At 39.7% G+C, this 24,915-nt stretch overlaps 2 protein-coding genes across 3 annotated transcripts in view; both read right to left on the reverse strand.

Annotated features, from left to right (window-relative positions):
• LOC109033102 (uncharacterized) overlaps positions 1-24,915 on the reverse strand; it is a 54,122-nt gene that overhangs the window by 27,406 nt on the left and 1,801 nt on the right. The gene's annotated exons all lie outside the window — the stretch shown is intronic.
• On the reverse strand, positions 6,611-23,571 carry LOC140223784 (carboxypeptidase E-like). 2 transcript variants are annotated; one of them, XM_072306154.1, is made up of 7 exons: positions 23,345-23,571; positions 22,063-22,211; positions 18,657-18,796; positions 16,007-16,133; positions 13,977-14,140; positions 11,641-13,144; positions 9,344-9,510 (listed from the first exon to the last, which is right to left on the reverse strand). In XM_072306154.1, the coding sequence occupies exons 1-6, from the start codon at positions 23,554-23,556 to the stop codon at positions 11,681-11,683; spliced, it is 2,256 nt and encodes a 751-aa protein (XP_072162255.1). In that variant the 5' UTR covers positions 23,557-23,571; the 3' UTR covers positions 9,344-9,510; positions 11,641-11,680. The 2 variants fall into 2 exon arrangements, with proteins under 2 accessions (XP_072162256.1, XP_072162255.1); XM_072306155.1 differs by lacking the exon at positions 11,641-13,144 and having other exon boundaries at positions 6,611-9,510.

The following is a 24,915-nucleotide window of genomic DNA, read 5'->3' on the forward strand; positions in this document are numbered from 1 at the left end:
CCTGATAATGGCAGGTCGAATCCTACCTACAGCAGATGGCGGCACCGTTTTTGCCAAAGTTAATGGTCCATCTAGACTAATGCATTTGATTAAATTTAATCGGTGACTGTGCTTTATTTGAACTAGTATCTGGACTTGAAAAGGAGATGAAAAGGAGATGAAAAGGAGATGAAAAGGAGATGAAGAGGAGATGAAGAGGAGATGAAGAGGAGATGAAGAGGAGATGAAAAGGAGATGAAAAGGAGATGAAAAGGAGATGAAAAGGAGATGAAAAGGAGATGAAAAGGAGATGAAAAGGAGATGAAAAGGAGATGAAAAGGAGATGAAAAGGAGATGAAAAGGAGATGAAAAGGAGATGAAAAGGAGATGAAAAGGAGATGAGATGAAAAAGAGACGAACAGGAGATGAGATAAAAAAGAGATGAAAAGGAGAAAAAAAGGGGATGAAATGAAAAGGAGATGACAAGGGGATGAAATGAAAAAGAGATGAAAATGTGATGATAATGAGATGAAATGAAAATGAGATGAGATGAGATGATAATGGGATGAAATGATAATGAGATGAAATGATAATGAGATGAAATGAAAATGAGATGAAATGATAATGAGTTGAGATAAAATGAAAATGAGTTGAGATGAAATGAAATGAGATGAGATGAAATGAAAATGAGAGGGGGGAGGGAGGGTCTGGTGCCGGAGCCTCCTCGTGGTGGACCTGGGGCGGGTCTCCGACCCGTGCCAAACGCCGGCAAACCTGTTGTGATTCTGCACCCTCCCTCGCCTCAGGTTGTTAGCCCATATCTCCTCACACATCGTAACGAGCAATTTAGGATCAAGCGCATCCTTGGTACGTTATTACCTTGGTTGTTAGCCCATATCCCTAATACGCTCGGGCATGGATCAACCGCTTCCTTGGTGCCTTGCTTCGCGCAGCAAGGCTGTTTACACCTTGGATGTTAGGTCATATCCATTGCAGCCTTGGATCAAGCGGAACCTTGGTACGTTATTACCTTGGTTGTTAGTCCATATCCCTGGCTTACGGAAGAGATCAAGCGGAACCTGAGGAACATGAGGGGAACGATGATCTTCAGAGGACCACTGATAGTAGTTAGGCCATATCCTTGAACCGCGAGGTGCAAGGATCAACCGGTACACAGTGGTCTGAAAATCCCGATCTGTGACCGACTTTGCGCGATTCGTCAGCGACCAAATGCAGGGGGACCGATCGAAGCCTGGCAATCCTGTTCTGGTCAACCTCCGGTATCTGCCGATGCTTGCGCACTAAAGCCGTCATCCCCCGGGACACTTTAGACCAGGCAAAGTCGGAACCGGAGGGTCGGACGCCTCTCAAACGGGCTGGTGGCTGGGGCGATGTTGCAGATTGAAGTAGGTTTTGATGCAGGAGAGCCGAATACTTCACGAGAGTTCCGGGGCCTCGTGGCTCAGGGTATTCTGTTCTCCTGGGCCGAACAAGCCGGACAAAGTTTCAGCAATCTCTATCTCTGTAGAGAGTATCCAGCTACGAGTTTGTTGTCTCACTGCTGGATCGCACGGTGGTAGAGGAGTTCCCTGCATTCGGTCATTGGCGAATTGTTCACTGTTGTGAGTGAGGGTGCGCCCTCGAGGCGACCCAACTCTTCATGGCATGAGATCTTGAAGAGGTCACTGGTTATCCTTACTAAATCTCACTCGACTAAACCTCTGATCTCGTAGGAACTGAGTAGATCCGTTGTGCTTCGTTCGCGCGGGAGTCCGTGTGAAAAAAGCAGAACGGAGAAGAGATCTTAAGGAGGAAACTGGTCGGTCCGGACCGGCTATAGGGCATCCGATCTCGAGTGAAACAAAGGCATGAGCCCCATGCCTTTGTCTTTTAAAATTTCTTCTCAATTTCTTCAAAATTTCTTCAAAATTTCTTCAAAATTTTGAATTTCAAATTAACGTAATGCCATGGGAGTTGTAAGTTGGACGGTGGAAGCGTTGCCGTCTGATGTCGGTTCCTCCTCGTGGTGGACGGTGGAAACGAGGGTTTTACCCTCGGCTAATCGCCGACAAAATATATGTGCTGGTTTTGGTAGTAATACCTACACAAAGGTCGATAGTATAGACAAACTATTATGTCTCATGCTCCTCTCCCTAGCACCTTTTATGAATGAATAAAACACTGACAGTTTTTGACCATTCTCTTGCGTAAGCATGAAAAGTTTCACATGAGATCTTCGAGTTCTCACTGCCGCTCCTCCCAATTTGGTTTATATCTCGCAGGCAAGTATTCTTAACGAACGAAAGTTAGCTCATTTGTGCGAGTATACTGAAGCGTGAAACTAGAAACAATTCCATTGAAAATTACCGGAAATTCCAACTAGATTCATTCTTATTTTCCCGTTGTATCTTTGATTTAAAGTTCTGGTATTTCGGAGAAGCACCACATTTCTTATGAAACTTGCTGGAATATCCAATTAAAAATACAAGAATTTTTATATTTTCTGTATCTTTTTAACTGGGGTTTCTATAGTGTATTTTTATTTCAGAATATATGTGTGCAAATGCCACGCGAAGACGACAAAAGCTAATATTTATGAAATCGTTCATCATCTTAGTAACACCATTTGAAGTATGATTAATGTTAGAGGATATTAGCCAAGGTGTTATGGGTTTTCGCTGATTTATTTATTTAATAACAATTTTAAACGTGCCAAAGCTTTTCGGCTTGCGGTCATCATCAGAGCTTACAAAGAAAGGTCAAAAACACAAAACTTCAGAGACTTCAGCGTACCAAGCTTTATGCCGATATTCACACAGCGGTAAATTTATTGATAATTGTGACCAGCGTAATGTTTTTTAAAGTTTTTGTAGTTTTGTGTTTTTGACCTTTCTTTGTAAGCTCTGATGATGGCCGCAAGCCGAAAAGCTTTAGCACGTTTAAAATGTTTATTAAATAAATAAATCAGTGAAAACCCATAACACCTTGGCTAATACCTTGGCAAAGTAGCACGAATTGCAGTAAGTAGCAATTACATTGTAAAAATTTTGCAATTCCACTGAGTGTTGTGCATGTTGCCTAGCTCCTATTTGAAGGGGTTCCGTTTATTGAAGCTTCTTGCAATAAAATTGAAATGAGTTGAAATTCATTGCATTGCATTGCATATTGCGTATCTTTCTGACACATGGAGCTCATTCTGTTGAATGTTTAAAATTGTCATAAATCGACTAAATGATGTACCTAAAACTATTTCAACTTGATGGTAAATAAATACAATTTTATTGAAATGATGAAATTGCAATTTAATTTCAATATTTTCGTTGCACTGTGCTACTTGGGAGATGTTACGACTATTCTTGACGTAGCGAAGGCGATTCGTATTTAGAATAGCTGACAAGATGCTTTTGCAACGATTCCGCCGCTCTGCACTTGTATCTCCAAGTGCTAAAAATGTTCTACGCCTCATGTTTTTTTGTTTTTTTTATTAGATTGTAAACATAGGCCTTTAGTTAATTGTAAGAATCTGTATTATTTTAGTTCCAATTTGTATTTTCTTTTATAATCTCGTCAAAAAAACAAAAGTTGTACTTGGTAGTACAATGAAGCATCATGCTTACAGTAAATGGTGGTTCACACCTCCAAAGTACATTCGAGGGACTTGGAGTACAAGGTACATAAGTGCAGTTCTTGAAAAAAATTGAGATATTAATGATTTCATGTAAAATTAAGTCTTAATGCATATTCTGAAAATAATTCGCTCCCAAATGCCAATTTTTAAGCATCAAAATGTCAGTTTGAACTTTCTTTGCGCCACAGGATCTGTGTAATTTCGAAACTTCAAACATGTATTTCTCAAAGTAGCAGGAACTGCACTTGCGCCTTGTCTTCCAAGCCCCTCATTTAAGGCGTGCAAATCTACGATGCATGTAGAAGATCAACGACAAAATCATAATGTTCCGTTCAAAAAATGTTTGAAAGTCTATTAATATCTTCCAGCAAATCTTTAAGCCAACTTCGGTCGTTAACTTCCGCGGTAGATTTGCACGCTTTAAGTACCTCATCTTTTAATTTATCGGCGGAAAGACTCCTAAAACGATATTTTCAGTAGGTACTCGAATATTTGAACTTTGTTTGAGGAGAATATATGCGAAACGCCTTCAAAATTTTGTTTATGTCACAAGGATATCGGTTCAGCATTGGTAACTTAATGAACGTTGTCTCTGTGCAGCTATCACAATTCAGTGCAAATAGTTGATGATGCAATATTCCTACAGAGCTTATGTAACTTTAATGTATTTAATTTTAAGACATCGACTGTTAGTTTAATACTTTTATCGCATGTAGAAAGGTATGAAATACCGTCAGCAACTGTTTAATTGCTTTTTAATTCGGAGAAAATTGCATTTTTTCAAAAAGAAAGAAGAAAAAGAAAGATTAAAATTGTATGTAAAAGTTTTCTTTGGTGATTGATAGAATTGTGAAAACAGAAATTTAAAATGAATGGGGAAAAAAAGGATTTTATCAAATAAAAGAAATTCAAATTTACAATTTTGTTACTTTATTAGAATTGTTTTAGTGTCCTGTCTTATTCCGTTTGTCAAGATTCATTTCATAGGCCTCTCTCCTTACATATTATTTATCTTCCGAGGAAATGAGAGCAAATCCTCCTCTAAAAATGTAACTTTAGAACTTTAAATTTGAATAAAATGCCAACGATTTACAGTGATTTTAAAAAAGACCACATCTGCGGGGCGATTATTGAAATGCTATCGACTGTATGTCGCCGCTTTGTCGTGTCGCGCCATCGACTAAGCATATCGACGGTGAAACTACCAAACCACGTATCTCGGTTTGCGACGTCGCAGACTTCCTGTCATACTTTATTTTTTAAATGAAAAGCTACTTAACGTCCAGTCTTGAAAATTTCCGTGATTTTTCCTCTTCGTGCGGAGAAAATTCTGTGAAAATTTCAAGGATCGATATTGATTTGGTCTACTTCAAAAAAATAAAATGTGAGCGGAGATTTTTAAACACCGCAAACGAGATACGTGGTTTGGTAGTTTCACCGTCGATATGCTTAGTCGATGGCGCGACACGACAAAGCGGCGACATAGAGTCGATATCATTTCAATAATCGCCCCGCTGCTGTTTTTCAAAAGAGTAGGTGATTTTACGAACCCCTTATGGAGCAGCTGGCTCCCGCCCAGGGGATCAATGCCATTTTGAGCGTTCACCACGTTATTAGTGTACGGGACTGAGCAGTCCCGTCGTTTTGCATCGAGTATGTTAGATCTCCTATCTTTGGCTGTGTTGACACTCATATGCAACTTTATTTTTGTACAACTTTTTTCTCTCGCTCTCAGAAACGCTTTCATTTCCATAAAGGCAGTCGAATACGTGTAGCTTAAAAAATTGCTGTGAATCGATCATTATTCTATCAAATGAGAAAGAAACTCGCGTTAAAAACTTAATAAAATCGTCTCTCAATTCGTATGTATCGCATTTAGCTTACGTTAATTTTTCGCTCTTGCGAGGGCTAGGGCTAAGAATCTTTGCACATCCTTTGTCGTCAACAATTTTCAATATTTTTTGAACATCCATTTCTCCGTCTTTTACAAAAGCTCATTTTTCGATCTTAAATCCTCTTTACACCCTATCATTCAGTTCATCTCCATTACTTTTATTACTAGACTTGCAACTGATAGCCACACAGATTGTAGCCAGCCAATCACGCATAGACTTTTTGTCTCGCCACCTGTGACGTCAGCAAGTCTATACATATAAGCGTGCATGCGCTGCCCCAAAATCGAGATCCTTTACAATATCAAACCCGTGCGTCTACACGTTACGCCTTTTCAGCCCTTCAGACGAATTTCCATCAAGCTTCTATCAGTGAAAGTGCATCATAGTATGGAAATTCGACAAACATTTCATTCAATCTTATTCTCAATATTTTGTGCAACGTTTCTGTCAAATTTCGGATTATACGGTGATAAATTTTATCTCAAAATTTTGTCTCTTTAATTTTCACTCCACACCGAAAAAAATAATATGCTGTTTTAGCATCTAGGATGTCAAAAATGTGTCTGGTGATCCCAAGATGCTGCCTTTACTGCCCCCGCAGTTGAATTTGCATTCACAGGATGTAAAATTAACTGCGGGGGGCAGTAAAGGCAGCATCTTGGGATCACCAGACACATTTTTGACATCCTAGATGCTAAAACAGCATATTATTTTTTTCGGTGCATTTCTCTTAGTTTGTTGATCCTACGTTAACAAAGATCAGCTGGTGCCGAACGGTTTTTAACTAGCTCTAAATCGGAACGTGGTGTAAAACCCGTGTTCGACTCATAACTCTCACATGTCGCCGAAACCCGCTCTTAAGCCTGACATGTCACAGAGTTCGACTTAATAAAATCGTCTCTCAATTCGTATGTATCGCATTTAGCTTGCTTTAATTTTTCGCTCTTGCAAGGGCTAGGGCCAAAAATCTTTCACATCCTTTGTATAAGAAGCCAAGCAAAGGAGAGTAACTTCCTCTGCAATTATGATCAACTTATACAAATAGAGTAACTCAGGTGTGGTTTAGTAATTTGAAAAACGGTCTAGCTTGAAGAAAATGTGACACTGCTGAAAATGTGAATGTCTTTTATTTGAAGAAGTAGTTTTCCATCTTATCACATAAAAAATCGACATTAAAATTCAATTAAGCAAAAGAAGTCGAATTTTGGCAAGTAACACACTTCAAAGTATACAATCAATTGTTGGATCGCACGTTGAAACTGAAACCAACTCCTTATGCTTCACGCTATCGATCGACAAACAGAAGAATCATGATGTCAAATTGTCACCTTTGGGCTGACAGAATTAAAACCAGCGTTAAAATTATTGATTACCATTAATTATAACTTATACATTTTTGAATATGTTCAAGTATGAATAAACCCGTAAAAAATCTAATACAGATTAAAGAGGGTGGAATGGGTGGATATATGTCTTGCCTTGCTAACTTTTTTGAACTGGAGTCCTTCGTTCGTCCACGTATGATATCGCATTTTACTTTGAAAGTTGGTATAATAAACTTAAGTGATTATTCTTGAATGAGAATTTATGCAAAATCATTTGATGAAAGGTATTACGCACGTAAATCAGAGAGATATTCACTTTCGTACGTCTTTTTATCTTCAATTGCTGAAGTATAATGCAAAATACAACGAATGCTTGTAAATGTGCTCTTATGTACTTGTACAATAGAAGCGTTTGAATCTCCATTTAAAATGATGTATTATTTATTCTTTCTTCCTCTTCGTAAAGCAAAAATCTGAGACAGCTGTACGTACTTTTCCTTTCAGGGTGTAAGTGTATAAATATTTTCTCTTCCTGACATGTCCAAGTTCCAACCTTGAAGTCGTGCGTAGAAGATATTAGAAGCTAAGTACTTTCAAGGATGCGATTCAAAGCATTTTTGTCGAAGGATTATTTGTGGGATAGTTTCCACCGGAAATATTTACTTGAAGTTCTTAACAGTGAAAACCACTTCGACGCTGTCATTATCTTAAATTCTCTTAACAGTAGAATAAAATTCAAACGAAATAAAGAATACAGAATAACAAAAACAGAACTACCGGGTGTCTAATACCTAAATGACTAGCTGACAAATCGGTCACATCATGGTCGTGGAGAGGTAAATATAGCGAGGATATTAAACTAAGATCCAACCTTGTAATGAAAGACAACCACCAAAATAAATAGCCTCGAGAAACAAGCACATGGCATTAGATATTTATCACAGTTGACGATTCTGAAACCTTTGGTTAAGTTTAAAGTCAGTGGCACACTGACCACACAGGAGGCATTGGTAAGTACATTTGGTGATAAACTTTCAAAATATAATCACGATGAATTTGCAGCCACAGGAATTGGAAATAAATGCAATAGTCAAGAGTTTGTAAAACTAACAGAAACAGCTAAGTGCCATTCTCTTGCTAACTTTTGAAAATCAAACCCCCTTTAGTTCACATCTTGCATAATTAACCACTCGAGATTCTCAGGAATTAAATGAAAAAAGAGAAAAAGAGTGAAAGTAAGAAACTGAAAACAACATGAAAAAGTTGTTGGAAGTTTCAAAATTTTGTTTTATGGAAAAGGTGCACGTTATTTTTTACGTTTATTCGTCTCATTAAGATATAGGCTAAATGTAAGTTTACTTGAAAAGTTCTCCTGAGTGCATTTCAATGTTTCCTAAAATGGCGATGAAAACCATATACAACGGTTGACGTTTCAAACTGATTTTCTCTGCTGCTTTGCTTTGAGTTACAATCAACAAACTTGCGCACATGCAGCAGCTATCAGCATGAGTCACTTAAAATAGTTCATGATGTCACAATGAGAAAATTATTGATAATTAATTTCGTAACTCAATATATTTTTCTCAATTACTTCCAAGAATTGCGCCTCACAAGATAAAAGTTTTCTTATACTTAATTTTAACTTAATTTTTATGATTAAATTATTTTGAATTATTCAAATCATTTCGATGGCGGGTTTTTTATGCTTGCCGGATGCGTCTTCATCGGATGATATTGATTTAAAAAATAAACTTGAATGGATCAGTCCATCTCTGTACTGAGATATTCATTAAATTTTTCGAACGATCATGGTACTCGACGACTTGTATGGTTTTTTCTGTGATTCAAAAAAGTCACAGCAAAAGTTGAAGTAGGTGCCGCTCACAATGGACTCATGGTGAAAAAGGAGAAGTTTATTTGCGAAAATGTTTGAAAGGGAGCAATTCTTTTGAATTGTTTCAAGAAACACACTTGTATTATCTGCAAATGCTCTACAACGAGCATTTCATTTTTGAATCTAGGAGGGATAAATAATTATAAGTTGTCTTCGGTGAAAAATCCGTTTCACGGAATGTCTCAATATCTATATTGCACCTTATGCTCCTGCCCGAATGGAGATAAATATGAGTAGTTCAAAGGGCAACCAAAGAAACATTATAACGTCAGCGAATTTCTTGGGAAATGGATTTTCATGGATGTACAATTGTGTTCTTCTCTTTGAATTTTTATTATCACTCCATTATTTTGACCAAAAATCCATAAACTCTTCATTGAAATTGTCCATGATTACTTTTAAAGCTTGGAGGAAATGTTTTGACGTACCAACGTATTTTACTTTGGCTTGGGGGATTTACCCCCCCCCCCCCCCCCCACTGATGAGATGATATCCTAAAAAATTCAAATGATGTTGGTCCAGCTGAGGGAAACGTTTGATTACAGGAATGGAAATCGGGATGTAGAGGAAGTCGTAACGATTCACGAGAGTCTTGTCGTTACGGGTTTACGATCGCTTGTGGGTTCTGAGCTCCAGAGGGCGCGCTAGTCGTTTTGCCCGGAAATGACTCCGATGTGGCCGTAGCATGTTCTGCACGTACTTCTTCATGTAGTTGACTTGGTTTCGCACCATTTCGTCGTAGCTCTGGTCGCTCTCGTAGTCCTTGTCGTTTAGCAACAAATGATCAATCTGCGAAGAGAAAAATATCGGATTATAATTTAATGTCAATTGAATATTGCCTCAATCCTCGGAAAAACAGGGACTGAATCACGTGGTCGATTTAAGCAACTGTGTTGCACACTTTTCATGCATCTATTATATTCAATCCATATTTCACATTGATAATTAAATAATTGTGCAACTTAAATCGTTAGCAGAGGTCGCCAAATACATAAAACAGATCTGGAGCACTCATGAAATAAAGTTCAAAAGAATATGTTTAGTTTTTTGTTGGTGTGTGGAGGGGGGGGGGGGGTCCATTGGTACAACGACGGTTTTTCTACCTAAGTAGGATTTTTAAAATGAAAAATTACGGTAAAGTATAAATTTTTTAAACGATGTTGCTTTAAAATGTTTCATTTCTCAACAGTATATAATTAAATAAAATAAAATGAAATATAGAATAGAATGAAAAAATGAATAATCCACCAATGTGTTTGCATATCAATGCCGCAACTAAGGTTCAGAGGCATGCGTTCCTTCAATCTTGATTGCATTACAATCAAATAGCGATTATTTTAGCACCTTAAATTGAGAGAGTAAGCAGCATGCAACCATACGAAGAATCGTGATAGTGCAGTAACTGTGATGAAACTATTCCTAAAGGTAAAACGTGTATAGGATAATTTCAAAAACTTGACACTCCAATCGTTGCTCATTAATGCTACAAGGTCAATGTTGGAAATTTTCAAAGGACACGTTCTACTATTATCGATTATGTCCAGGGAATAATTCTGAACTAAAAATAAACTTAGTCAAACGAAATTCCAAACTAAAGTAAAAGTAATATGCATAGCACCATGCCTTGAAGCACAACTACAAATTACACAAACGTAAACAAACGCAATATGGAAATAGAGCAAGGGGAAGGACGCGCGTTGTTGGCGGCGCAGAGATACGACTATTCGTGCTTGATGGATGTCCGTGTTGCGCATCCGCAAAATTGAAGGCGCGATGACGCGCGGCATGCACTCGCGATGCTCCGCTATGCTGCCAAAGATAGGTCGGTCGGATTCGAAAGATTTAAAAAACGAGGCCCGATTACGTCTCTCAAATCTTTGGTAGTGTTCATCGCGTGGCGCATGTAGCCAATAATAAAAGTTTACCAAAATAGAGTTTCCCCGCAAACATACAAAAAAAACCACGTACAAATAAAAGCAATCTTCATGCAGATAATTCACAATTTAATGATTATTTAATTTTTTTATTTTGATTATTTTATGATTATTTAAATAAATGCGTCACCGTCACATGCACCCTTAAAATTTTGCATGCAGCAATTGTAAAATACGACTAATTCAAGTAGCTGACCGAAGAAAGGAGTTCAGTGACTGACTCCTTCTATTGAAAAAGAATATTAAGGTGATTCGTCAAGCTCAAGTGACGTGGTCGAACTGGCATGCGATATATCGCATCTCTTAGATCAAAAATCTCGGCAGATTTTGAATTTTCAGGGAAAAAAAAGGACGATAGCCCCTGCGCATGAGCCTAAAGAATCATTCTAATCCCAAAAATCAGCAAAATGTCGAGAAATGAAAGCAGAATAGTGTTTGGAAAAAAACCTCGCATTCGATACAGAAATTGATGGCTGAATCGAATGCGAGGTTTTTTTCCAAACACTATTCTGCTTTCATTTCTCGGAATTTTATTAATTTTTGGGTTTAGAATGATTCTTTAGGCTCATGCGCAGGGGCTATCGTCCTTTTTTTCGCTAAAAATTCAAAATCGACCGAGATTTTTGACCTAATCGATGCGCTATATCGCATGCCAGTTCGACCACGTCACTTGAGCTTGACGAATCACCTTAAATGCGCTCAGTAACCTGTGCTAGAACTACATTCGCGAAAAGATCCCACGCACTAATATTACAAAAATGTCATTAGTATCAGTGAGTAGTCGATTTTGATCAGCAAGCTGTTGATGACGGCAAAATTAGACTAGTAAGTTGTTCGTCAAAATATCTCAAAGAAGTTAGGCAACTTTCCCATTGATTCCGCAACTATTCCCATACATTTTTTCCCCGAAGCATTCATTCCACCACCACCAATGATCCATTTTCCATTCCGCAGCGTTCATAGCCGATGAGAAATAAACATTTACTTTTCATTTCAAATTTCCTGAATCTTCAGTTGAGCGGATGTCACGAAGCTGTGAGCCAGATTGGATAAGAACTATTGGAGGTCGGCCAGTAGGCGTAGTTCGTCTTGGAGACGATCGGTGAGAGGAGGCGGAAATCGGATTCGCCCCCGAATGAAGTGGGCACCGCGTAGCTGGGCGCTGGCGACGCAAAGGTGGGCGCAGTGGGCGCAAAACTCATCGAAGTCGGACCAAAACCGGGCGTAAAACTCGAAGAAGTTTTCACGAAACCGTGTTGTCTCGGACTTGGGGACGAAGTCTGGACGTGGCTGGGCGCGCTTTGCTGGAATTGCGCGTAGTCACTGGGAGCTCCGCCGAAATTAATCGAGTACTGAGCTAAGTTCGAAGGGGCTTGCACTAAAGTGGGTGCAGTCTGGGCGAAACCGCCGGGTGCTTTCGCGATATTGGAGTACTGCGCAGAGTCGGATGCTTGACCGAGGAAAGTTTGAGACGGTTTCAACGAGGACTGAGCAAAATTGCTGGGGATTCCTCCTGATCCGAGCGAGTATCCTGCGAAATTCGACGGAGTCTGCGCGAACGTTGACGCGGTTTGCGGTACCTTGGGTGATTTCTGCACAAAATAGCTCGAAGTCTCTGTCAAAACGGGCGAGTGCTGCCCGAAACCGGAGCTCTGTGGGAAACTTTGCGATAGTTTCAGCGGAGTCTGCGGAAAACTCGGTGAAACCGAGGGATGCGCAAACCCAGACGAACCGGAGCTCTGCGGGGAACTTTGCGCGATTTTCAGCGAGGTCTGCGCGAAACCGGACGAGACCGGAGGCTGCGCAAACCCGGACGAGGTCTGCGCGAAACCGGAACTCTGCGGGAAACTTTGCGCGATTTTCAGCGAAGGCTGCTGCGCGAAACCGGAATGGCTCGGCACGACGCTCAGCGACGTCTCGAAATCGGACGCGGGTCGCGAGAATTTCCGCGAGGCGTACGATGAATCGGACGAACCCTTCGTCAACTTGCGATCGAAACTAGACGCGGTCGGTGCGAAGGAAGGCGTCTGCGTGAAACCGACCGAACTTTGCGCGAAACTCGGTGAACTCTGCGAGAAATCCGGCCAACTTTGCGCGTGTTTCGTGAAACTTTGCGGGCCGGGCGTCGAGTCTCCGTAGATCGCAATGGGGCGCGGTAATCTCGTAGAGATGGATACGGGGATTAAGTTCGCGGGCGCGGGTGAGGTTTGCGCCCCTTTGGATATGAGGGGCGGTAGCGGCGTGGAGAAGTCCTGCGCCCAGTACTGGGTCGGCGGGTATGTGGTGGGCGTAATAGGCGCCAGGGGTGCCTCGGGGGGCGGAAAAGGCAAAGGCGGCAAAGGCGAAGAGTAATCCTGTTGTCCTTTGCAAGGTCTAGCGGGCGCCGGGGTAGAAAACCCGTGTCGGTGTGGCGAATTGCCGGTGCGCATCAGCAGGCGCTCGACTGCGCACGTACCGATTGGTACTTTGGACGATGGCGGACTGCGACCCTGGAAAGCGGTAGCAAGGAAACGTAAAACAGCAAACAACATTGAAACAAAAACACACACGTGCAAAAATAAACAAAACATAATATGATACGTCATTATTTAAAGAAAATATCTAATTCCCTTTCAATGTTGTAAAATTTATTCTCCCAATTTATACTCGCACCAAAAAACCGTCGGAAATTTTTTATCCAATATTTTACAGATTTTCCGAAAACCTGCATTTAGCAAATTTTAGACAGTAATTTCATGGCATTTTGGGGGGTCAAGAGTGGTCGAGGCTCATTTTACAATTTTGGAAACAGAGTGAAATATGCTTGAGAAAACAGCGTATAATATTGCTAATTGTAAAATTAGAAACGAGTTAGCCTTAACGCTTTAATTTTACATGATTTACAAATCATGATTTCAAGATTATCGATGATCTCACAAATTCAATTCCATGTGTTTGAATCAATCAATCATCATTAAAAAACTGCAAGTTTGCTATCGAGTTATCATTTCCATTCTATATATGTTTTTCCAAAAAAAAAAAAAAAAAAAAAAAAAAAAAAAAAAAAAAAAAGATTGCCGATACTAACCGACATTTTGAAAGACTCGCCCACGTATCATTTTCGAATAATCTAAACACTCTAACAGACCAGGGGGGAACCTCAAACAGTGCGAATCACCCTAGGAAGTGAAACATAAAATCAATCTATTTCTCTGAGGGCTCTCGGATAGCGAAAAGCTTGCACTCTAGCGCAAACGTCAGATTCATTGTGGCAAAAAAGGATGTGCGGCAAACATTGACAAACACGCACGAACATTGAGATCAGAATTTTCGGTTACTCACGCCAACGTTGATGGGCATGAGTCTGAAATCGACCCGTTGGGCCTCTTGGCGGTCTTCCTGCGGGAACACTTTCACGGGGATCGTTTCCGGGATGTGACCCGGATGGCTGGCAGTCACTTCGTAAGTCCCAGGAGTCAGGAGTCGATAGTAATCCCCATTGTGCACTGAAATTGGTCCGAGATAAATATAAGTCGGGGAAAATCAAAATGAGCGGAGTCTATCAGTACCCTGGTAAAAATTGGCGATAGGAGCTGCGTTTCAAAATACCATAGGAATTCTTATAGCCGATTGAAGAAGGCGATAGAAAATCATATAGCTGGCTGTAGGAAGTGGAAAAAATCATACGGCCGGGCTACACGAAGCGATAAAAAATTATACAGCCGGGCTATAGTTCCTATCGCCAGGCTTTACACTTTATCGCCTGGCTTTTGCTTTCTTGCCATCGGCTACAAAAGGCTATAAGAAATTGTGTAGAACTTTGTGTGCTTTGTAAATCCTGAAGTTTGTACGGAATCACCTTATAATATTTACAAAACGCACATTATATTTTCTTTTACTACATATTTTTTCTCATCAATTAAAATGAGAATAATCCATATAGAGTGTGCAAACATTTCAAAGTCATGAGTTGAAAAACGCTGACTCCATGAGATAAAATATTAGAGCCTTACACAAAGCGGAGCGGCGGCGCACTGGCGCCTACAAACCTAACGGGGATACTTCACGCATTGCGCAATGCGTGAAGTATCCCTGTTAGGTTTGTAGGCGCCAATGCGCGTTACGCGCTGGCTGCCTGCTCGCCGCGCCGCGCCGCAGCGTACCACGGCGCTTGAAGCAACTATTTCACACCAGAGGTATTGCACAGTATCATACGAAATTGAAGGCGCTCCCATATATTAGGAATGGCAGGCATCCTTCAAAAGTGCGGAGCTTTCCTCGAAAAATAAATCAACATACTACGGCCCAAGAAGAGAGCGGTAGTCCAAAAACTCACTAAGTCCTAGCATCCGTAATTAGTAAATAGCATACATTTTATCGCCAGGCTCTTGCTTAATCGCCATCGGCTATAAAAAGCTACAGGAAATTGTGTTGCCGGCTATAGAAGCTATTGGAAATCTTACAGCCGGCTGTAGGCCTATGATACTTTGAAACACAGATTCTACTGCCAATTTTTACCAGGGTAAAGTTAAAACACATAAGCGTGGCTGAATTAGTTTCTGAGGGGTGGAGAGGAGGACAATGTTCCATTTACCCCTCGTGGGAAACTGATGGTATTGAGCCGCCACACTGGGCCAAAAGTTTCAGAAAGGGTGGAGGGGCAGAGAGGAACCACATGTACAGGGGGTCTAAAGAGCGGTAAAAAATACACCCCAGTTGAGGATGGAGGACTTTATTAGCTCCGAAGGGAGGCTCTCCGAAAATATTTGAAAAAAAGAGACTATATAGTCACAAGAGCGATTTCAAGCTGTTCTGGTCAAAAATTGCTTGAAGTACAATTTTGAAGATGAAGGACAAGTTCCCTCTTGATACAGCGAAAGTTCTCACATTTTTTACCTTCTTTTCATATTTCCGTCTCATTTTCCCCCCTACATTTTCCATCTCTCCTTCCTTCTGAGTTATCCACCTACGTCAGCCTTTTAGATAGAACCATGTCGGACTCTTTTAGTCACGATGGGTTTTTTTTCTTAAAGGAGCTAACCATCAGCTGTTGATTTAAAAACGCCGAAAAGTTTGGCACTCCCTCATTTCTTGTGAAACTCCCTGTCATACCATCCTTTTACTGGGCGTAAAATATTTCAAATATGTGATTGTTAATGTGAAAAAAATTTGTAATGAATTGTACACAATCTGGAAATAAAGTAAGGAGCTTGAATTGAAAATAAAAGTATTTTGAGGAATAGAACTGTCAACTCGTCAACTTAACGTTGACAAGAATTTGTGAAGAGATCCTCTCAGCAGCGCGAGTTTGTCCTAGCGTCGCGTAAATTGCGTCGGAGTAAAATGAAGGCGACTTCAAAAGAGTGGCATACCTGATGTGATATCGTGGTTGATTTCTGTTGATTGTCCATCAGTAACATTTTTAACGTGGATGACCGAATTTACTAGGGGTTCCCCAGAGACTGCATCAACCACTTCTCCTTTGATCCCGAGATGTGCCTGTAAATATTTAACTGAAGTTAACAAAAATTCCTCCTTGCAGTTGTGAAAGTTCTTTCATGAATTAAAGAAAATTGTGTGCGTAATACTTTCCAGTTTGAGTTAAAAATCGAGGTGAAGATCTACATAGTGCATTCATCCAAAATAAACCTATTTGTTTATTTTTATTTATTTATTTATTTTTTTTTTTGCGTTGAACCACGTCTTTTTTTTCATTCGAAAAGGAATTCTGCAACGTTGCAAACCGAGATACGTAGTTTGGGAGCTTATCGTCAATTTTAACTTTCATTTTCATATACGGCGACGAAAATCCTGCACGACAGCACGTTTAGCGTTTTTTGATTCGATAAAGATGAAAAAGAGAATTGGGATATACCTTTAAAAATTGCTCTTTAGGATTCTTTAGGAGGAATTAGAAACTATCTTTAGGATTGGGAGGAACAGTTTTCTGCTTTACTGCGAGCTTTTTGAACTGTCCTTTTCATCGCAGGAACTTTAGACAGTGAAGCCGTTACGCTATTTGGTTAATTTTCTACATCATCAAAACCTACGGCGTGAGTTGAAGTGCCTCTTTTTGTAATCCGTTCTTCGTGACACTGGTTACTTCTTTTGAGCGAATTTTGGCCGAATTAGGTGCATGTTAATGGACGCCCAAATTTATTACAATTTTTTCAATCTCCGTGTATATGAGCGCTCGGCATTTTATAATTTTGTTTTCAGACGCAACGCATTACCATATTGTTTTGGTACCCAAGTCTTTTGGTCTTTCCCTCGAACACAAATGGCTTTTGATTAAAAGTTATTTTTCGCGGGGGATATTGTCGCAGGGGATTACTAGACCGCGGGATTTTGATCACAGGATTTTGTCGCAGGGAATTTTTGCCGCGGGATTATGTCCGCACACCCTCTCATATGCAACTTCAAGACTGAGCCAGTGGCGTGGCGAGTTTTGCGATTGGTTGATTAATCTGCCATTTAAACCTATTTAAAAGTATCGATTAATAGGGTGTTCGCAACGAACACTTTAATAATCGATTTTTTATCACAGCTTTAAATGGAGAAATATCGATAATCGATCATTATCACCTCGTCCCGGACTGAGCCTGAGTACCTATCGAAGAGTTAGTGAAAAATATTTTTGCGAAAGAGGGACTTTTTTTGAGCACTTCACATGCTTGACCAATTTGAGGGTCAAAAGGTAGTTGAGGGCACCGTACTTGTTATTTCTTTGAAGAAGTCGAAAATTAAGTAATCATTTCGAACATTCACTGGTTTCATGGCAATTTGTCCCGTTGTCCTGTATCTGACATATCGACGGTGTAAACCGGCAATCACATAACACGGTTTGCGACGTTACAGACTTCCTGTCATACTTTATTTTTTGAACGGAAAACTATTCGACGGCAATTCTTTAAAACTGCCGTGATTTGTTTTCCCTGTCCGAAGAAAATTTTGCAAAAACTTCAAGGAATTATGTCAATTTGTTTCCCTTTAAAAAAAAAAACATAGAGGTAAAGATTTTCAGACACCGCAAACGAGATATGTGATTACCGACCTACACCGTCGATATACAGGCTTCGGTCGATTATAAATATTAGCTAAATCACGGAAAGCCGAACCGCGTATAAGTCGAATCGCGGATAAGTCGAATCGCGGATAAGTCGAATCCCGGATAAGCCGAATCGCGAATAACAAAACCTCTGTCATGCTTTGAGATAGGAAAGGAGGTGGCGCTTCATGCCCACCTGGCTGGTCCGAACTTAAGTTCACGAGGTGAGAGTGAGAACAAGTCTAAAGCATTCACGGTACATCTGAGACGCACGCGGGAAAACCAGATAAGATGATACCGGAGCCGCGTAAGCCTATCCTGTTATCCTTGGCGTGAGAATAATTTGCAATTTTGATCGGCGAGTGGCCGATGTAATCCTATCTTGTCACGTGAATTTGAAAGTAGGTAAGTAATTACTGATGACGGTTCATCGACAGGATATTATGATCTACAGTGGATGCCAATCTTGGACTGTTCCGAGCCTCGCTGAAGAGAAAATTTTTGGATTGTGGTTGGGTCGCGTCCCCAGGAGCATTTTTCAACTGAAAAATCGCCATATTTCGAAATTAAATTGCGATTTTTTCACGATTTTTTGGCGATAAAATCGCTAAGACCATCAACATCTGAGCGATTATTCTCAATGTTGTCGCAATTGTATCTACATAAAATTGTGTTCAAGAATATCGAAATTGTATTTAAATTCATCAAGATTTTTGTTTCGATGATATTGCGATAAATCGCCTTCGATAAAATCGCGATTTAATAGTAGCTATATGCGATAAAATCGCAATTTCGTTTCCGATAATATCGCAATAAATCGACGCCGATAAAATTGCGATACATTCTCCGATCGAATCGTAACTTATCGCGATTACTGCGACTTGGGGTAGCGGCCATGGAGTGTGCCCCCTAGTACGAGCACCGTATCATAATCAACAATTTTTTTCCACCCCAGTGACTCGGAGGTTACTTACTTGCCACATGAAGTGTATGAGAGCTTTCTTGTTCTGGTTCCACTCATGCTCAAGGCGGTCGATGGACGGGCATTTGTCACACCCAAGCTCCAGGGTGATCTCGAAGTCGTTCGACGACAGGTAATTGAAGTCTTGCATTCCTGCGGAAAGACAGAAAGTGTTATAATTCGAGCGTCCTTTTTTTTCGACTCTCAGTCACTCGAGAGTGATGCAAGAGACAGTTTTAAACGGGGAAAATCGCGTTACGGATACTTACCGCGGACAAAAAATGCCGTCTGAAATGTCAATGTCCCTACTCTCTTTTTGTGCTAGCCCGCAAGTCGCGTCGACACATGCTATAGGGTGTTCCTCGGGTTTAGTGCCGTCTTATGTAAATTTTTTGAATGGCTAATGAGAGCATTTATATTTGTGGATCTCGCTGAATTCGAACCCAAGTTCAACCCACTGCGCTTTAAAGTGCGGAAAGATCAATCACCCAGAAGTGGACTATTTATATTGTTAAAATTAACATTGGTACCTATATGTAAGAGCCGCTCTTATGGCGCTTTCTGGCGCTCTGCGACACCTAATTAAAATTGATTATATCAAAAAGAACTACATGCATTGGGTTTGCGTGACATATAGTTGATTTCTATTCAATCGATTTTTTCGTGGTTCCTATCAATCCTATTCCTCTTCACAGTTCTTTTTGATTTTATAATTGTTCCTTAGTTCTTTTTAGCATTTTGTACGTCAAATTGATAACACTCAAACCTACATTCAAATTCGTTTCTCAAGAGTGAAACATTTATGCATGATTGAAAAAAAGAAAAGGAAACAATACGTGATATCGGTTCCGATAAAAATTCTTCACTTCATAGTCTTGTTGTCAACAAAAAAAAAAATAAATAAATAAAAAAAAAATATAAAAAAAATGTGAATGACTAAATGCGAAAAATTTCTATATCAATGTAACGATGAAGTATCTCCTATCATGTTTTATTATATTAAGAAAAACTGATAAGAATGTTTCCTTGCAATTTTATGCGTAATTTTGTTTTTAGAATTAAAGGAACAAATTTATGGATAGTTTCAATGGGAACGGTTCTTTTGAAAAGATAAAACATGAACGGAGACTTACACTTACATCTTCGCGATCTGAGGTACGCATTTTTCAACTAGCAAACTCCAGGTTACAATTTTACATCTTATTACTGTTCCCAGAATTCCATCCTTTTTCACGGCGAGCAAGGAAAAGACCACAGTTTCTCAACAAAACCGATTATAAAATCTGGAATAGCAAGATATCCCCTATTCCTCGTGGTGCACTCACTTAATTTTCCCCGGAAAGTTTTAAATTGTCACAGATTGATTCAACAGTCGTGTGACATACTTCCTTTGGCAACGTCTTGAGGTGCTCTCAGTTCTTTAAGTAATATGCGATGAAAGGAAAACTGATATGTAAGCAAAATCTATTTCCGTAGACGGATTGTGTAAGGAGACAGGAGTAGAAAATGTCTCACATTTTCCGAGCGATTCAGCGCTAAAAATAGAATTTACGACTCGTAATGAGAGTCCGATTTAAACGTGAATATGACCATTACCGCATTCCCCCTTTGTAAATGGCTTGGAATGGAGGAGTTATAAATCAGCCGCGATTTAAACGCGCCCTGCACTTTTTCCTTTTTTCATCGAGAGTTGTGTTCATTTAAAATGTATTATTCATATACCACGTTTATGGAACACTCCATATAGCTCGCGCACTCCAGACTATAGAATAACGGTAATTAAGAACTAATGTAAAAAAAAATTCCGCATGCAAAATTATCTGACGACACTTGTAATCACTGCCATGAGGAAGGTCATTTGGCTGACTTTTGGATGCTTGCTGATGAAAAAAAGGCCCCTCGGAAATTATTCTAGATTGCACACACTTACAATGAATTAGGAGCGATCTTAATAGAATTGCCAAATTTGACTTAAGGATAACCAGATAACTCGGAACGTAAAAGCACAAAGGGAAGCAAGATGAATTAGGTACGAGTAAGTTGGATGCGAAATTCTCGTAAAGGATGGGGATAAGGATTTCCAATTTAATAAATTCTCTCCACATTAAATTTGGTGAAAAAGCAGTCTAAAATGAACTTCAAAGGTCAAAAAAGCTCTTGAAGTTGCAATCGTAACAAAACATAGCACTCACTACGTTACGGTAAGTTAAAAGTCCAATTAGTTCAATTTTAAATCCATTCAAATTCGCTACACGCAAAGATTAGACTGAACACATTAGCATAGGTATGTAGTTGCAACTATATGTGGAGACCTAAATTGCAGAGAAGGTAACTTTAAGTCAACAATATAATGGCAACGCTGTCGATGCATTCAGTTCTTCATTGCATTTTGGTTCGTATTCATATAGATGCTCCTTGGGATCATATTCTTAGTCATCCCTTAAACAGCTCCTTCCTTAGGGAGCCCCATTTGGTTTACACTGAGACTAAGGGAAGTTTGAAGAGGCCCTCAAAATAGCATCGTAAACGGACGATTTTTGTCAATCTCGAGTCAAAGTCAGCAATATACAATAGAGTCGGGTCCTCGGAAGGGATTACAATGATTTATCACCGCGCAAAATACAAAATGAAAGACGGTTTATTACGAGTTTTGTAATTATTCAGGTAGGTTCGCACTTATAGCATTTGTATTCTGCATTTTGTAATTTTTATAGGTAGTGGTACCTAACTCATTGTCATTCTTTACGAAGATCCATCTTCGAAGGTTTACTGCTGAATTTCATCCGAGGTTGGCAAAAATTATCCTTTTTTATGATGCTATTTCGAGGACCTACCAAGGGGAAAAAAGCTCGTTTCCTTGGGAGACCTGCGGGCTGTTCATTTAAATTGATAGACAAAGCTATGGACAAAGATGACATAGGTAAAATAGAGCGATCCTATTGGTTGAAACGAGTAGTTGTCATAGATTAAGGGGGAAATTTTGTTGGCTAACGATAGGGTTGCCGTTAGTTGTTAGTCTGTCATTTACCTCCTGGGTCAAGTACAACCACAACCACCCGCTTCCACCAATAGGATTGTTCCATTTCCCCTTCGTTTTCTTTGTCTATCGCTTAATCTATCAATTTCAATAATCAGTTTGCAGGCCCCGTATAGTTTACATTAAGACGATGGGAGTTTTTAAGGTAGTTAGTTTGTTACTCTAGTGAGAATTTCCGTACATGAATTAATATAAATTAATAATATAATATAATATAATATAATATAATATAATATAATATAATATAATATAATATAATATAATATAATATAATATAATATAATATAATATAATATAATATAATATAATATAATATAACATAATATAATATAATATAATATAATATAATACAATATAATATTAAATTAAAGGGATATCATACCTCCTTCGACGCTGTACCAGGCTGCACCGTTGGTGATGCCTCCCTGTCTGCCGAAGTTGTAGCCTTCTTTGCCGTCCAGCTGCAAACATCCGCGTCTGTCCGATCGCGACATATTTGAATGCCTCGTCGAGTATGAAAGAGCCAAGTGTCTGGAAAATTAACAACACAGTTGTTTACAAAAGTCATTTTTCAAAGGAATGCCATGTAATCTTGAGTGAAATACATACATAAAGCCGCTTTTATAGCGCAGCCTCGCGCTCTGCGACGCCCAATCGCCATTGCCCCCTTTCCTCCCAGAGATCATCAGGCAATTGGCACCTTCTGATCTCCTCCTCCACCCCTTGTCGCCAACCTTTCACAGTCTTTTCAGTCATCTTGAGTGAAATTCAACTTATTATTCACGGGAGCTCAATACACCGAATCAATGCGAAACACCGAACTTCGGCCATGTGATCGAATTTCTTTTATCCATGTTCGTGTAGAAAGTATGAATATATTGAAAAAACTGACGATTGATCTTCAAGTGAGCTTACGAGGACAATTTCATAAATTTAAATCCTCAGTTTTGAGAAAAAAAAAAAAATCGTGTAATTTTCAGGTTTGGAGATAGGACGAGAATTGAGCTTCCTCCCACCCCCCTCTCACCGCCAGTGAACGACCGTTCCATGTGGCTTTTCTGTTGGTCACCGCACCAACCAATCTTAAGGTGATCCGTAGTGGGGAAAACCTGCAAATCGAAGACATGTCTCACCATCAGTATCGTATCGAAATGTTCATAGGGAAATCACACCCCTGGACTTCCCCCTTTCACTATTAACTACTCCGTCAATTCCTCTCATATTTTACGAGTAGTTTTCACTAGATCAGTGGCGTGGCGTGCTTTGCGATATATCGATTGATCGGTCATTTAAACCTATGGAAAAGTATCGATAAACAGGGTGTTCGCAGCGAACACCTTAATAATCGATTATGTACCACAGCTTCAAATGGGGAAATATGATAGATCGCAAAGCACGCCACGCCTAGGCACTAGACCCCTATGGTATAGTAGTTGTAGCACTGACTCTTTGATCAGGAGGTTCCTGGGTCAATTCCCGACCAGACAGCCTGATTTTGATGGTCTTAACAGTTGCCTGGGGCTGGTTGTTGTTTAAGGACTGAGGGGCGATGGGCCTATAACTACAAGCGCTGGAGTACCCCCTTAAGGGTACTTGAAGTAAGCCATGAAAAAAAAAAAAAAAAAAAAAAAAAAAAAAACGATTTCAGATGGAACCTAACATACCTAAAAGTTTCGTCGTCCGGACTTGACGTATACTCGCCGGTTTCTTGACCCGAGCGGCTCTCATCGTACGGGTAGTTGGCGACGAGATCCCCTCCGTGCAAATTGGCCGAGAGAACGAACGGTACCTTCATGATCCAGCGCATGACGGCCTTCGTTTCTGGTTGGATCTGCGAAAACAAAATTGCAGAAGATAGAAAATAGTTGTAGAACATTGAATGCTAAAGAAAATCGCAAGCCGCTTTTAAGCTTTTCTTTGCATTTACAATGAGTGTGCGGGGGAAATAAATATGGATACCGGAATGGATTGTCCTTACCGTACCTGCCGGCCGATTATCAAAATTGATAGACAAAGATATAGACAAAGAAGATAAAAAGAATATGGAGGGATTCTATTAGTGGAAGCGGGTGGTTGAAATGGACAAAGGGATAGACTAACTAACGGCAACCCACGAGAAACCCTACAGTTATCCCATCATTTTCTTCCTTAGTCTATAGAAACCACAGATTTCAACCAACAAGATCGCTCCATACTTCTTATGTCTTCTTTGTCTATAGCTTTGTCTATCATTTCAATAATCAGCCCGCTGGGTCTTGTTCAGCATATTTCCGATCCGAAGAGTCAGTAACTCCTGACACCATCCAAAAAACAAAAACAATGATTTTAATGGTTATGGAATTCCCCAGAAAATTTAATACCCAGTCAGTGCTAAATTTCTGACAGTTCTTGTCCCATGGCTGGTTGTCGTAACCAGATACATAGTTAATGCTGATAAAAATCCAGTCCAGGTCTCTAGTTTTCCCAGGGATCATATTATATCATCAAAATAAACCATCAGCATTCTCATCCATTCGTGCACCGATTTATCGTGCATAAGCTTTAAATACAAATAATTGTCACCCCAATGAAAATGGCCAGAATTATTGCGATCATTTAGGTGACTTGGTGATATATGGAGGACACGTTACATAAATTCCGGGACGACCTGAATTTCAATTCATGTGAAACACCAAAGCTTTCGATCCCAATAATCGAAAATTAAGCCATAGAAATAGACCTTCGGTTCAAACAGCCAAAATTTTCGACAACTTCCGTCTTAATGTGTTTATCAGAAACTTTCGGTTAACTGAACTGCAGTTCGGTTCCTATACTTGACCGAAAATATTATGGAACTTTTTTTTTCGATTATTTACTAAGCACATCCTGGTCGATGGAACTTTTCCCTTAATTACAACACAGATTTTATTCAATCAATTATAACCTGCAGGCAGGCGGAAAACATGAATGATCTATCGCTCTATTTTTCGTTCGATAATAATGACACATAGGAATTATCAAGCATTGGCTGTTGATGGTTTTATAATTAGCGCTGATAATCAGCGGGTCATCAGAGTTAAAATTCGAAAACAGGAATCGTGGATTATAAAATTGGCTAGAAAATGGGTCTATCTCGTATCTATATATTTCAATAAATTTTATGCCTCCGCCTGGAATCGACTATTTAAACTGGATTTAAAATAGCAGGAAAACAGTGCGGCCAATTTTGTAAATCCTAACTCTCCACGATAGCTGT

The sequence above is a fragment of the Bemisia tabaci genome, chromosome 1 (genome assembly GCF_918797505.1).
Source record: "Bemisia tabaci chromosome 1, PGI_BMITA_v3".
In the NCBI taxonomy this organism is placed as follows: Eukaryota; Metazoa; Arthropoda; class Insecta; order Hemiptera; family Aleyrodidae; genus Bemisia; species Bemisia tabaci.

Coding starts and splice junctions, on each gene's coding strand:
- LOC140223784 (XM_072306154.1), bottom strand. CDS start 23,556: ATGTTCTACAACTATTTTCTATCTTCTGCAATTTTGTTTTCGCAGATC. Junction 14,141..16,006: donor CAACCACGATATCACATCAG/GTATGCCACTCT, acceptor GACCAATTTCAG/TGCACAATGGGGATTACTAT. Junction 13,145..13,976: donor TCATGCCCATCAACGTTGGC/GTGAGTAACCGA, acceptor ACCGCTTTCCAG/GGTCGCAGTCCGCCATCGTC.